This window comes from Tamandua tetradactyla, chromosome 18 (genome assembly GCF_023851605.1).
Source record: "Tamandua tetradactyla isolate mTamTet1 chromosome 18, mTamTet1.pri, whole genome shotgun sequence".
Taxonomy (NCBI): Eukaryota; Metazoa; Chordata; class Mammalia; order Pilosa; family Myrmecophagidae; genus Tamandua; species Tamandua tetradactyla.
Window position 1 is genome coordinate 76,099,964 of NC_135344.1, and position 13,453 is coordinate 76,113,416.

Here is a 13,453-nt window from a genome sequence, read left to right on the forward strand (position 1 = left end):
CTTTCAAGATCCTCTCTTTCTCTTTGACCTCTGACATTCTAACTAGTAAGTGTCTTGGAGAACGCCTATTTGGGTCTAATCTCTTTGGGGTGTGCTGCACTTCTTGGATCTGTAATTTTAGGTTTTTCATAAGAATTGGGAAATTTTCAGTGATAATTTCTTCCATTAGTTTTTCTCCTCCTTTTCCCTTCTCTTCTCCTTCTGGGACACCCACAACACGTATATTTGTGCGGTTCAAATTGTCCTTCAGTTCCCTGATCCCCTGTTCAAATTTTTCCATTCTTTTCCCTATAGTTTCTGTTTCTTTTTGGAATTCAGATGTTCCATCCTCCAAATCACTAATTCTATCTTCTGTCTCTTTAAATCTATCATTGTATGTATCCATTGTTTTTTCCATCTTTTCTACTTCATCCTTCACTCCCATAAGCTCTTTGTTTTGTTTTTTCAGTTTTTCTATTTCTTCTTTTTGTTCAGCCCATGTCTTCTTCATGTCCTCCCTCAATTTATCGATTTCGTTTTTGAAGAGGTTTTCCATTTTTGTTCGTATATTCAGCATTAGTTGTCTCAGCTCCTGTATCTCATTTGAACTATTGGTTTGTTCTTTTGACTGGGCCATATTTTCAATTTTCTGAGCGTAATCCGTTATCTTCTGCTGGCATCTGGGCATTTAGTCAGATTTCCCTCGGTGTTGGACCCAACAGGTTGAAAGATTTTTCTGTGAAATCTCTGGGTTCTGTTTTTCTTATCCTGCCCTGTAGGTGGCGCTCGTGGCACATGTTTGTCTGCGGGTCCCACCAGTAAAAGTTGCTGTGGGTCCTTTAACTTTGGAAAACTCTCGCCCTGGGGGAGGTTCGCCAGCCTAAGCGGCTTGGAAGAGTGCCAGCTGGCCCGGGGATCCGAACGTGGGGAGGGTTGCCGGCCGCCGTAGCCCGGGAGAGTGCACCGTTCACAGCTGGACCGGGAAGTCAGGTGTTTGGAAGGGACCCCGGTCACTGTTCTCCATGGCCTGGGGATCTCCGATCCAATCCTCCCAGTTGTTCCAGGGGGCCATGCGTTGGGGGGGCGCCGGCCGCTGCAGCTTGAGGCCTGCCCAATTCTGCCAGCTGGCCCGGGAAGGAGGAAGGGAGGGACTCCGGCCGCTTGCCGCCCCGGCCCGGGGAAGCCCGCGCCCCTCGGCGATCTCACCGGAGCGGGTTCTCTCAGCCAGTCAGCCGTTCCAGGATGGGGTACGCTGTCTTTTTGATCTCTGTCGTGGCTCTGGAAGCTGTTTTGTATCGTTTCTACTCCCGTAGTAGCTGTTCTGGAGGAGGAACTAAGATCTGCGCGTCTTACTAAGCCGCCATCTTCTCCAGAAGTCCTCTCCATTACATCTTGAACAACAAGGTGATATCTACTTAATGCGTAAGAATAATCTCCAGGATAACCTCTCGACTCTGTTTGGAATCTCTCAGCCATTGACACTTAGTCTCATTTCACTCTTCCCCCTTTGGTCGAGAAGGTTCTCTCAGTCCCTTGATGTTAATTCTCAGCTCATTCTAGGGTTTTTCTCAGTCCCTTGATGCTGAGTCTCAGGCTCATTCCAGGATCTCTGTCCCATGTTGCCAGGAAAGTCCACACCCCTGGGAGTCGTGTCCCATGCAGAGAAGGGGAGGTTGTTGAGACTGCTCGTCATGTTGGCTGGAGGGAGAGGCCACATGTGAGCAACAAAAGAGGCTCTCTTGGGGGTGACTCTTTGGCCTGAATTTTAAGTAGGCTTAACCTATCCTTTGTGGGGTTAAGTTTCATATGAACAACCCCCAGAATTGGGGGCTTAGCCTATTACTTAATTAAAAAAAATTTTTAGTGTTTTATTCTGAAACACTTTCACATTTTTACAGGACAGTTACAAAAGTAATACACACCCCAAACAGAGAACTCCAACATACCCCTATCTCCCCAGAAACCCAGATCCACACGTTTTAACATTTCGCCATATTTGCCATGCCATTCTATCTCACAATCAAGCCATCTATCTATTCATCTGTCTATCATTTAATTTTCTCAACGCTGGAGTCTAGGTTGTATGCATCATGCTCCTTGAACACTTAATACTGCCATGTACGTTTCCCCAAGAATAAGGATATTCTTGTATGTAACCACCTTAAACGCAGTTATAAAGCTCAAGCAATTTAACAGCTGACAAGTCCGTATTTCAGTTTTTTTCAAATGCCCCAATAATGTCCCTTTTTTCTTTAATTTATAATTTTTTATTGTTAAATATAACACATACAAAGAAAAGAAAGGAAAGCAATGATTTTCAAAGTACACTTCAACAAATAGTTACAGAATAGATTTCACAGTTTGTTATGGGTTACCATTCCACTATTTTAGATTTTTCCTTCTAGCTGCTCCAAAACACTGGAGGCTAGAAAAAATAATCTTTGTGCGTGAAAAATAACATATATAACCAAAGAACAATAAATTTCAAAGCACATTGTAACAATTAGTTGTATAACAGATTTCAGAGCTTGGCATGGGTTACAATTCCACAAATTTCGGTTTTTACTTCTAGCTGCTCTAAGATACTGGAGACTGAAAGAAATATCAATATACTGATTCAGCACTCATGCTCATTTTTTAAACCCCGCCTTCTCTGTATAACTAACTCCACCATCAACCTTGATCCTTCTCCAACTCTTTAGGGGTATCTGGGCTTTGCCCATTCTATGTTTTTCATGTTGGAAGGACCGTCAGTAATAAGGGGTAGGAAGATGGAACTAGCTGATGTTCTGGAGAGGCTGGGCCCTCTAGGTTTCGAGACTTCTATGGCCCAGGAACATACCTGGGGGTTGTAGGTTTCTGGAAAGTTACCCTAGTGCATGGAACTTTGTAGAATCGTATATACTGCCCTAGGTGTTCTTTAGGATTGGCTGGAATGGTTTGGGTTGGGCTTTGATAAGTTATGATAGGTATCTGCAGGGCAGCGTGTTGTGCAGTGATTGGTAATCACATTTTTGATGATAGCTTCATGGTATAGGAGAGTGTTCATGGTCAGTTGGGTGTAAAAAGTAGATGAGAAACCCATATATGAAGTATGATCCCAATTTTTAAAAAAGTGTGTGCCTGTGTGTACATGTGTGTGTATATGGTCATGTTGATATGTGTGTATGTGCATTTCTGTGGGTATGTGTTGTGCGTGTGCCTCTCTGTGTATTTGTGTGTTTGTGTGTGTGTTGGTTGTTTGCATATTATGTTTGTGTATATGTATACATGTGTACATTAGTGTGTGTATAAATGTGTGCCTATACATATGTGTATGTACATATGTATGTGTGTCTCTGAATGTGTGTGTATGTGTGCCTCTAGGTTTGTGTTTGGTTGTGTATGTGTGTACATATGGGTTTGTACATATGTGTGTATGTGTGTCTGTGTGTGCATATGTGTCTGTGCATGTGTGTATATGTGCCTATGTGTGTCTTTCCATGTGTGTTTCTGTAAATGTGTGTGCCTGTGTATAGTTGTGTGCCTGTGTGTGTGTCCCTCTGCATGTGCATGCACGTGCGTGTGTCTCTCCCTGTGTGTGTGTGTGTGTGTGTGTGTGTGTGTGTGCACGTAGGTCTGCGTTTAGGCTGTGTCTGCACACGCTGTGCAGACAGGACTGGGGACCTCTGGAAGAGCGCCAGTGCTATGAAGACACCCAGGTGACGTCAGGGCTCTGCAGGGCTCAGGGCAGACACCCAAGGCGGTCGCCAGTGCAGCCTTACCAGTCTGGGTGTCTGAAGGAAGTCGAGGTGCTTGCTTGGAGATCAGACAAGGAACATAGGCTGGCATGTGTAATGCTTTCTTTTACTTAAACTTTTTATTTTGTAATAATTTCAAACTTACAAGACAGTTGCAAAAAAATACAAAACCCATACAGAGAGCTCACACATATCCCTGTCTTCCCTGCTGAGATGCCCAGAACCACCAATTTCAACATTTTCCCACATTTGCTGTATCATTCTATCTGTCCATCTATCCATCTGCCCATCCCCTCACCCCCCTATCCATCCATCCATCCATCCATCTGTCCATCCATTTTCTAAATACCTGAGAATAGGTTGGTACAGCATGTTCCTTGAACACAGAGCACTTTGTGTACATTTCCTGAAGACAAGGGTGGCTACTATATTAGGAAAGTATCAAGTCAAGTTTCAGTCCGGATCCCAGTTTTTTTCATATGTCCCAATAATGCCCATTTGGGCATTTTTGCCTCCATTATTTGATCCAGTTCAGGATCAGGTATTGCATTTAGTTGCCACTGTCCCTATAACTCCTCTTAATTTTTCATTGTGGAAACCATAAACTTTCCCACCTCAACCACTTCCAGGCGTGTAATTCAGTGGGATTTGCCACATCCATAGTGTCCTGTTGCCCTCACCACCATCCATTGCCAGCACTTTCCCTTCGCCCGAAACAGGAATCTACCCATTATGCATTAATTCCCCGTGGCTCCTTTTCTCCCCACACCCCTGATAACCTGTATTCTTTCTGAGTCAGTGCATTCACTTGTGCTAGGTATTTTATGTAAGTGAAATAATGCAATGTCTGTCCTTTGGTGTCTGGGTTATTTTACCCAAGATACTCACTCCAGTGTTCCTCACGTTGTTTCCTGAGTCAGAGCTTCTCTCCTTCTCGTGGCCGAGCCATGCTCCATGGTGTGTCTGCACCGCATCCGGTTTACCTGCGGGACACTTGGGCTGCTCACACCTATGGACTGTTGTGAATAATACCACGAATGGACATTGGTGTGCTAGAGATGCTTCTAGTTTTCCTCGCGCTTTCCTTTTCCCCTGCAAATATTTGAACACATTTTTTAAAAATTTATTTATGAAACACAACCACTTACAAATATGAGTATTCTGAACATATGAACTTTCCATACTTGGTGTACAATCAGTGGCTCACAATATCATCAAATAGTTGTGTATTCATCATCGTGATCATTTCTTAGAACATTTGCATCAATTCAGAAAAATAAAACAGAAAATAACTCATACATGCCATACCCCTTACCCCTCCCCTTCATTGATTACTAGCATTTCAATCTAGTAAATTTATTTTAACATTTTTAAATGTACAGACTAAGGCTTTGGCCACCTCAAGTCCTGTACCAGTTAGAAGCTGGAAGAGGAGTTAATTTGGGCCGACACAGGAGCGGTTGGGCGCAGCAGCCTGCTCTGGACGTGTGTCGGACCGATGTTATTATTTCATGATGATACTGTCAAGCTGCGGGGAGTCCGCGGCCAATTAGGACAAGGGGAACAGCCGTGGCGCAGATGATGCGCGAGCTCCCGTGTCCCCTTCTCCCCACGGAGCATCGCCAGGAGAGGTGGGACGGACGCAGCACAGACGGGGATTCCCTTTGCTGCCGGGGTGGAGGGGCCGAGGGGTCCGGGTGACAGGTTCAGGGACCAGGAGGCTGGGAGGAAAGACGGGAGGGGGGCTGGGAAAGGACCGAGGCAGAGGGGTGAACGCCCTGATGGGGCCTCTGCAGGAGGGTCCTGGGCTCGGGGTGCAGACGTGCCTGTGGCCTGCTGGGTGGGGAGGCCTGACTGCAGCTCCCTTCAGAGCTGGCAGAGAAGCCCTGGCTGGGCCCCAAATGCGGTGGGGGAAGAGGGGTGGGGACGGGCCAGCGCTTTCTACTGCCCAGGGTCAGTATATCACATGCAGGATTTCAGTCTTAAACTTTTTTTGTGTGTGTGATGTGACTGTAGCAGTCATATTTGAAACTCAAAAAGGAAACCATTGTGTTTCAAAACAGCTAAATACGCAGGTCCAAAAAAAGTTTTTTTTTTTAAACTGCCACATTCACTCCGAAGCCCATTCATCTCCTTCAGCATCCCAAAGATTAAGCACATGTTCTGCTTGGCTATATAATAAAGTGGCAACCACGCTGCACCACTGACATCACCGGACAGTTGCCTATAAAACTAGACTTCTGACGCTGGGCTCCAGCCTCATTTTCTCACAGGTCATCATCCTCATCCGGCAGAGCAGTTGTCTGAGCAACCTCTAAGTCATGCTCATACTGTGCTGCCAAAGCTGGGTCCATGACAACCTCTGGTGGGGCAAGGGCAGGCATGGCAACAAACTCCAAGTTAGGGTCACCACTCAGTTTTCTAGCAAGCCAAAGGAAGGGCTTTTCAAAGTTGTAGTTACTTTTGGCAGAAATGTCATAGTACTGAAGATTCTTCTTTCGGTGGAAGACAATGGATTTTGCCTTAACTTTCCTGTCCTTAATATCCACTTTGTTGCCGCACAACACGATGGGGATGTTTTCACACACTCGTACCAGATCTCTATGCCAGTTAGGCACATTCTTGTAAGTAACTCTTGATGTTCCATCAAACATTATAATGGCACATTGGGCTTGGATGTAATAGCCACCTCTCAGTCCACCAAATTTCTCCTGACCCGCGGTATCCCATACGCTGAATTTAATAGGTCCTCTGTTGGTATGGAACACAAGGGGATGCACCTCAACGCCCAAGGTGGCTACATACTTCTCGAATTCACCAGTCAGATGACGTTTTACAAATGTAGTTTTTCCAGTACCGCCATCGCCAACCAATACAAGTTTAAACTGAACTTGGGGTTCTCCTTGGGCGGCCATGGCGATGGTTCTTCCAGAAGCGTCTCCGTCCCCCGTCTGACTGAGCAGTCTTAAACTTTTTATTTTGAAATACTTTCACGTGTTGAGGACGGTTACAAAACTAATACAGACCCCATACAGAGAACTCCAACACACCCTGTCCTCGTGGATACCCAGATCCACCCACCAATGTTAACATTTTGCCACATTTGCTGTTTTATTCTGTCCATCCATCGATATATGAACCCATCCGTCTCTTCATCTCTCTGCCTGCCTACTCATCAACACATTTTCTCAACACCTGAGTGTGGGTCGTATGCATCGTGCTCCTTGGACAATTAGCACTGCCGTGTGCCTTTCCTAAGAACAAGGATACTCACATCTGTAACTGCCTTAACTGCAATTATCAAGGTCAATAAATTTAACACTGAAATAAATCTTACATTCTACATTCCAGTTTATTCACGTGTTCTGACAGTGTCGTTTTGAGCCTTCTCTCCTCCCTTGTAAATCCTGTCTAGGGTCATGTTTTCCTTTAATTGTTGGTGTCTCTTTAGTTGCTCTTGTTCTGGATTGTGGGAATGAGTTGTAATTTGCTAAAGCAGATGCCATGCAGTGGGTGGGCTTAAACGGTGGGATTTATTGGCTCATGATTTTGCAGCGAGGTAAAGTCCAAAATCGAGGTGTCATCAGGGCGCTGCTTTCTCCCAGAAGACCGTGGTACTCGGGCTGGCTGCTGGCGATCCTGAGACGTTGGTTTTCTGTCTCCTGGCAGTGCGCATCGCGTCTCTGGCTTCTCCTTTTTTTCCAGGGTCTGTTGAGTTTTAGTTTCTGGCTGTTCCTCTGACCTTCTGGCTTTGTGTTCTGAATTTCATTCTGGTTATAAAGGACTCCAAGACAGAATTAAGACCCATCCTGGTTGAAGGGAGCCATACCTTAACCGAAGTAACCTCGTCAGAAGGTCCCCTGTTGGAGAACGTGTTTTTCTGGGGGGCATGGTCCAGACCACTGCAGAACCTATATACAACGTAAGCATTCCCGTCTCCCCCACTCCCAAGCACACCGTTCCTTGGATTGTTCACATTTACAGTGTTGTGATACCCTCACCGCCTTCCATTACTAAAACTTTCCTGTCTCCACAAACAGAAGCCCTATGCCCTTTAGGCATTAACTCGCCATTCCCCCTGTCTCCTGCCCCTGGCAACCTGTACTTTAATTTCTGTCTCTACAAGTCTTCATATTCTCTGATATTTTCTTTGCAGCTACCAAGGGGCTTAAATTTAACCTCCTAAATCTTTAACAATCTCATTTGTTTTGATACCAAACTAACTTCAGTAGTCTATGCAAACTATGTTCCTATACCCGTCCATTGCCCCACTTTTATGTCGCTTTTATCACAAATGACATATTTATACATTATGAATCTAAAACCCCAGTTTAGCATTGTCTTTTTTTTGCATTTACCTTTTAGATCCTGTAGGAAGTAAAAATTAGAATTATAAACCAGTAATACAATAGTACTGGCATTTATATCTACCCTTACCAGAGATCTTTACTTTTTCAAAGCATCTTTGATCTATTATCTATTTATCTATTGCCCTTTCCTTTCAACCTCCAGAACTCTCCTTAGCATGTTTTGTGGGGCTGATATGGTGGTGACAGCTCCCTCAGTTTTTGCTTATCTGAGACTATCTTAATCTCTTCCTCATTTTTGAAAGACAGTTTTGCTAGATATAGGATTCTTTTTTTTATTAATTAAAAAAAGAATTAACAAAACAATTAGAAATCATTCCATTCTACATGTACAATCAGTAATTCTTAATAACATCACATAGTTGCATATTCATCATTTCTTAGTACATTTGCATCGATTTAGAAAAAGAAATAAAAAGACAACAGAATAAGAATTAAAACAATAATAGAAAGAAAAAAAAAAAAACAAAAACCCTATACCTCACATGCAGCTTCATTCAGTGTTTTAACATAATTGCATTACAATTGGGTAGTATTGTGCTGTCCATTTCTGAGTTTTTATATCCAGTCCCGTTGTACAGTCTGTATCCCTTCAGCTCCAATTACCCCTTCTCTTTTTTTTTTTTTTTAATTAACGGAAAAAAAGAAATTAACCCAACATTTAGAAATCATACCATTCTACATATGCAATCAGTAATTCTTAACATCATCACATAGATGCATGATCATCATTTCTTAGTACATTTGCATTGGTTTAGAAAAACTAGCAACATAACCGAAAAAGATATAGAATGTTAATACAGAGACAAAAATAAAAGTAATAATAGTAAAGTCAAAACGAAACAAAACAAAACAAAACAAAACAAAAACCTATAGCTCAGATGCAGCTTCATTCAGTGTTTTAACAAGATTACTTTACAATTAGGTATTATTGTGTTGTCCATTTTTGAGTTTTTGTATCTAGTCCTGTTGCACAGTCTGTATCCCTTCAACTCCAATTGGCCATTATCTTACCCTGTTTCTACCTCCTGCTGGACTCTGTTACCAATGACATATTCCAAATTTATTCTCGAATGTCTGTTCACATCAGTGGGACCATACAGTATTTGTCCTTTAGTTTTTGGCTAGACTCACTCAGCATAATGTTCTCTAGGTTCATCCATGTTATTACATGCTTCATAAGTTTATCCTGTCTTAAAGCTGCATAGTATTCCATCGTATGTATATACCACAGTTTGTTTAGCCACTCTTCTGTTGATGGAGATTTCGGCTGTTTCCATCTCTTTGCAATTGTAAATAACGCTGCTATAAACATTGGTGTGCAAATGTCCGATTGTGTCTTTGCCCTTAAGTCCTTTGAGTATATTCCCAGCAATGGTATTGCTGGGTCGTATGGCAATTCTATATTCAGCTTTTTGAGGAACCGCCAAACTGCCTTCCACAGTGGTTGCACCATTTGACATTCCCACCAACAGTGGATAAGTGTGCCTCTTTCTCCGCATCCTCTCCAGCACTTGTCATTTTCTGTTTTGTTGATAATGGCCATTCTGGTGGGTGTGAGATGATATCTCATTGTGGTTTTGATTTGCATTTCTCTAATGGCCAGGGACATTGAGCATCTCTTCATGTGCCTTTTGGCCATTTTTATTTCCTCTTCTGAGAGGTGTCTGTTCAAGTCTTTTTCCCATTTTGTAATTGGGTTGGCTGTCTTTTTGTTGTTGAGATGAACAATCTCTTTATAAATTCTGGATACTAGACCTTTATCTGATATATCATTTCCAAATATTGTCTCCCATTGTGTAGGCTGTCTTTCTACTTTCTTGATGAAGTTCTTTGATGCACAAAAGTGTTTAATTTTGAGGAGCTCCCATTTATTTATTTCCTTCTTCAGTGTTCTTGCTTTAGGTTTAAGGTCCATAAAACCGCCTCCAGTTGTACGATCCATAAGATATCTCCCAACATTTTCCTCTAACTGTTTTATGGTCTTAGACCTAATGTTTAGATCTTTGATCCATTTTGAGTTAACTTTTGTATAGGGTGTGAGATACGGGTCCTCTTTCATTCTTTTGCATATGGATATCCAGTTCTCTAGGCACCATTTATTGAAGAGACTGTTCTGTCCCAGGTGAGTTGGCTTGACTGCCTTATCAAAGATCAAATGTCCATAGATGAGAGGGTCTATATCTGAGCACTCTATTCGATTCCATTGGTCGATATATCTATCTTTATGCCAATACCATGCTGTTTTGACCACTGTGGCTTCATAATATGCCTTAAAGTCCGGCATCACTAGACCTCCAGCTTCGTTTTTTTTCCTCAAGATGTTTTTAGCAATTCGGGGCACCCTGCCCTTCCTGATAAATTTGCTTATTGGTTTTTCTATTTCTGAAAAATAAGTTGTAGGGATTTTGATTGGTATTGCATTGAATCTGTAAATCAATTTAGGTAGGATTGACATCTTAACTATATTTAGTCTTCCAATCCATGAACACGGTATGCCCTTCCATCTATTTAGGTCTTCTGTGATTTCTTTTAACAGTTTTTTGTAGTTTTCTTTATACAGGTTTTTTGTCTCTTTAGTTAAATTTATTCCTAGGTATTTTATTCTTTTAGTTGCAATTGTAAATGGGATTCGTTTCTTGATTTCCCCCTCAGCTTGTTCATTACTAGTGTATAGAAATGCTACAGATTTTTGAATGTTGATCTTGTAACCTGCTACTTTTCTATACTCATTTATTAGCTCTAGTAGTTTTGTTGTGGATTTTTCCGGGTTTTCGACGTATAGTATCATATCGTCTGCAAACAGTGATAGTTTTACTTCTTCCTTTCCAATTTTGATGCCTTGTATTTCTTTTTCTTGTCTAATTGCTCTGGCTAGAACCTCCAACACAATGTTGAATAATAGTGGTGATAGTGGACATCCTTGTCTTGTTCCTGATCTTAGGGGGAAAGTTTTCAATTTTTCCCCATTGAGGATGATATTAGCTGTGGGTTTTTCATATATTCCCTTTATCATTTTAAGGAAGTTCCCTTGTATTCCTATCCTTTGAAGTGTTTTCAACAGGAAAGGATGTTGAATCTTGTCAAATGCCTTCTCTGCATCAATTGAGATGATCATGTGGTTTTTCTGCTTTGATTTGTTGATATGGTGTATTACATTAATTGATTTTCTTATGTTGAACCATCCTTGCATACCTGGGATGAATCCTACTTGGTCATGATGTATAATTCTTTTAATGTGTTGTTGGATACGATTTGCTAGAATTTTATTGAGGATTTTTGCATCTATATTCATTAGAGAGATTGGTCTGTAGTTTTCTTTTTTTGTAATATCTTTGCCTGGTTTTGGTATGAGGGTGATGTTAGCTTCATAGAATGAATTAGGTAGTTTTCCCTCCACTTCGATTTTTTTGAAGAGTTTGAGGAGAATTGGTACTAATTCTTTCTGGAATGTTTGGTAGAATTCACATGTGAAGCCATCTGGTCCTGGACTTTTCTTTTTAGGAAGCTTTTGAATGACTGATTCAATTTCTTTACTTGTGATTGGTTTGTTGAGGTCATCTATGTCTTCTTGAGTCAAAGTTGGTTGTTCATGTCTTTCCAGGAACCTGTCCATTTCATCTAAATTGTTGTATTTATTAGCGTAAAGTTGTTCATAGTATCCTGTTATTACCTCCTTTATTTCTGTGAGGTCAGTAGTTATGTCTCCTCTTCCATTTCTGATCTTATTTATTTGCATCCTCTCTCTTCTTCTTTTTGTCAATCTTGCTAAGGGCCCATCAATCTTATTGATTTTCTCATAGAACCAACTTCTGGTCTTATTGATTTTCTCTATTGTTTTCATGTTTTCAATTTCATTTATTTCTGCTCTGATCTTTGTTATTTCTTTCCTTTTTCTTGCTTTGGGATTAGTTTGCTGTTCTTTCTCCAGTTCTTCCAAGTGAACAGTTAATTCCTGCATTTTTGCCTTTTCTTCTTTTCTGATATAGGCATTTAGGGCAATAAATTTCCCTCTTAGCACTGCCTTTGCTGCATCCCATAAGTTTTGATATGTTGTGTTTTCGTTTTCATTCGCCTCGAGGTATTTACTAATTTCTCTTGCAATTTCTTCTTTGACCCACTCGTTGTTTAAGAGTGTGTTGTTGAGCCTCCACGTATTTGTGAATTTTCTGTCATTCCGCCTATTATTGATTTCCAACTTCATTCCTTTATGATCCGAGAAAGTGTTGTGTATGATTTCAATCTTTTTAAATTTGTTGAGACTTGATTTGTGACCCAGCATATGGTCTATCTTTGAGAATGATCCATGAGCACTTGAGAAAAAGGTGTATCCTGCTGTTGTGGAATTTAATGTCCTATAAATGTCTGTTAAGTCTAGCTCCTTTATAGTAATATTCAGATTCTCTATTTCTTTATTGATCCTCTGTCTAGATGTTCTGTCCATTGATGAGAGTGGTGAATTGAAGTCTCCAACTATTATGGTATTTGTGTCTATTTCCTTTTTCAGTGTTTGCAGTATATTCCTCACGTATTTTGGGGCATTCTGGTTCGGTGCATAAATATTTATGATTGTTATGTCTTCTTGTTTAATTGTTCCTTTTATTAGTAGATAGTGTCCTTCTTTGTCTCTTTTAACTGTTTTACATTTGAAGTCTAACTTGTTGGATATTAGTATAGCCACTCCTGCTATTTTCTGGTTGTTATTTGCATGAAATATCTTTTCCCAACCTTTCACTTTCAACCTATGTTTATCTTTGGGTCTAAGATGTGTTTCCTGTAGACAGCATATAGAAGGATCCTGTTTTTTAATCCATTCTGCCATTCTGTGTCTTTTGATTGGGAAATTCAGTCCATTAACATTTAGTGTTATTACTGTTTGGATAATATTTTCCTCTACCATTTTGCCTTTTGTATTCTATATATCATATCTGATTTTCCTTCTTTCTACACTCTTCTCCATACCTCTCTCTTCTGTCTTTTCGTATCTGACTCTAGTGCTCCCTTTAGTATTTCTTGCAGAGCTGGTCTCTTGGTCACAGATTCTCTCAGTGACTTTTTGTCTGAGAATGTTTTAATTTCTCCCTCATTTTTGAAGGACAATTTTTCTGGATATCGGAGTCTTGGTTGGCAGTTTTTCTCTTTTAGTAATTTAAATATATCATCCCACTGTCTTCTAGCCTCCATGGTTTCTGCTGAGAAATCTACACATAGTCTTATTGGGTTTCCCTTGTATGTGATGGATTGCTTCTCTCTCGCTGCTTTCAAGATCTCTCTTTCGCTTTGACCTCTGACATTCTAACTAGTAAGTGTCTTGGAGAATGCCTATTTGGGTCTAATATCTTTGGGGTGCGCTGCACTTCTTGGATC

At 41.1% G+C, this 13,453-nt stretch overlaps 2 protein-coding genes across 2 annotated transcripts in view; one reads left to right on the forward strand and one right to left on the reverse strand.

Annotated features, from left to right (window-relative positions):
• PRELID3A (PRELI domain containing 3A) overlaps positions 1–13,453 on the forward strand; it is a 63,890-nt gene that overhangs the window by 8,245 nt on the left and 42,192 nt on the right. The window lies entirely within an intron of this gene.
• Positions 5,950–6,677, reverse strand: LOC143662715 (GTP-binding nuclear protein Ran-like). The gene has a single exon (XM_077136143.1). The coding sequence runs from the start codon at positions 6,632–6,634 to the stop codon at positions 5,987–5,989; it is 648 nt and encodes a 215-aa protein (XP_076992258.1). The 5' UTR covers positions 6,635–6,677; the 3' UTR covers positions 5,950–5,986.

Coding starts and splice junctions, on each gene's coding strand:
- LOC143662715 (XM_077136143.1), bottom strand. CDS start 6,634: ATGGCCGCCCAAGGAGAACCCCAAGTTCAGTTTAAACTTGTATTGGTT.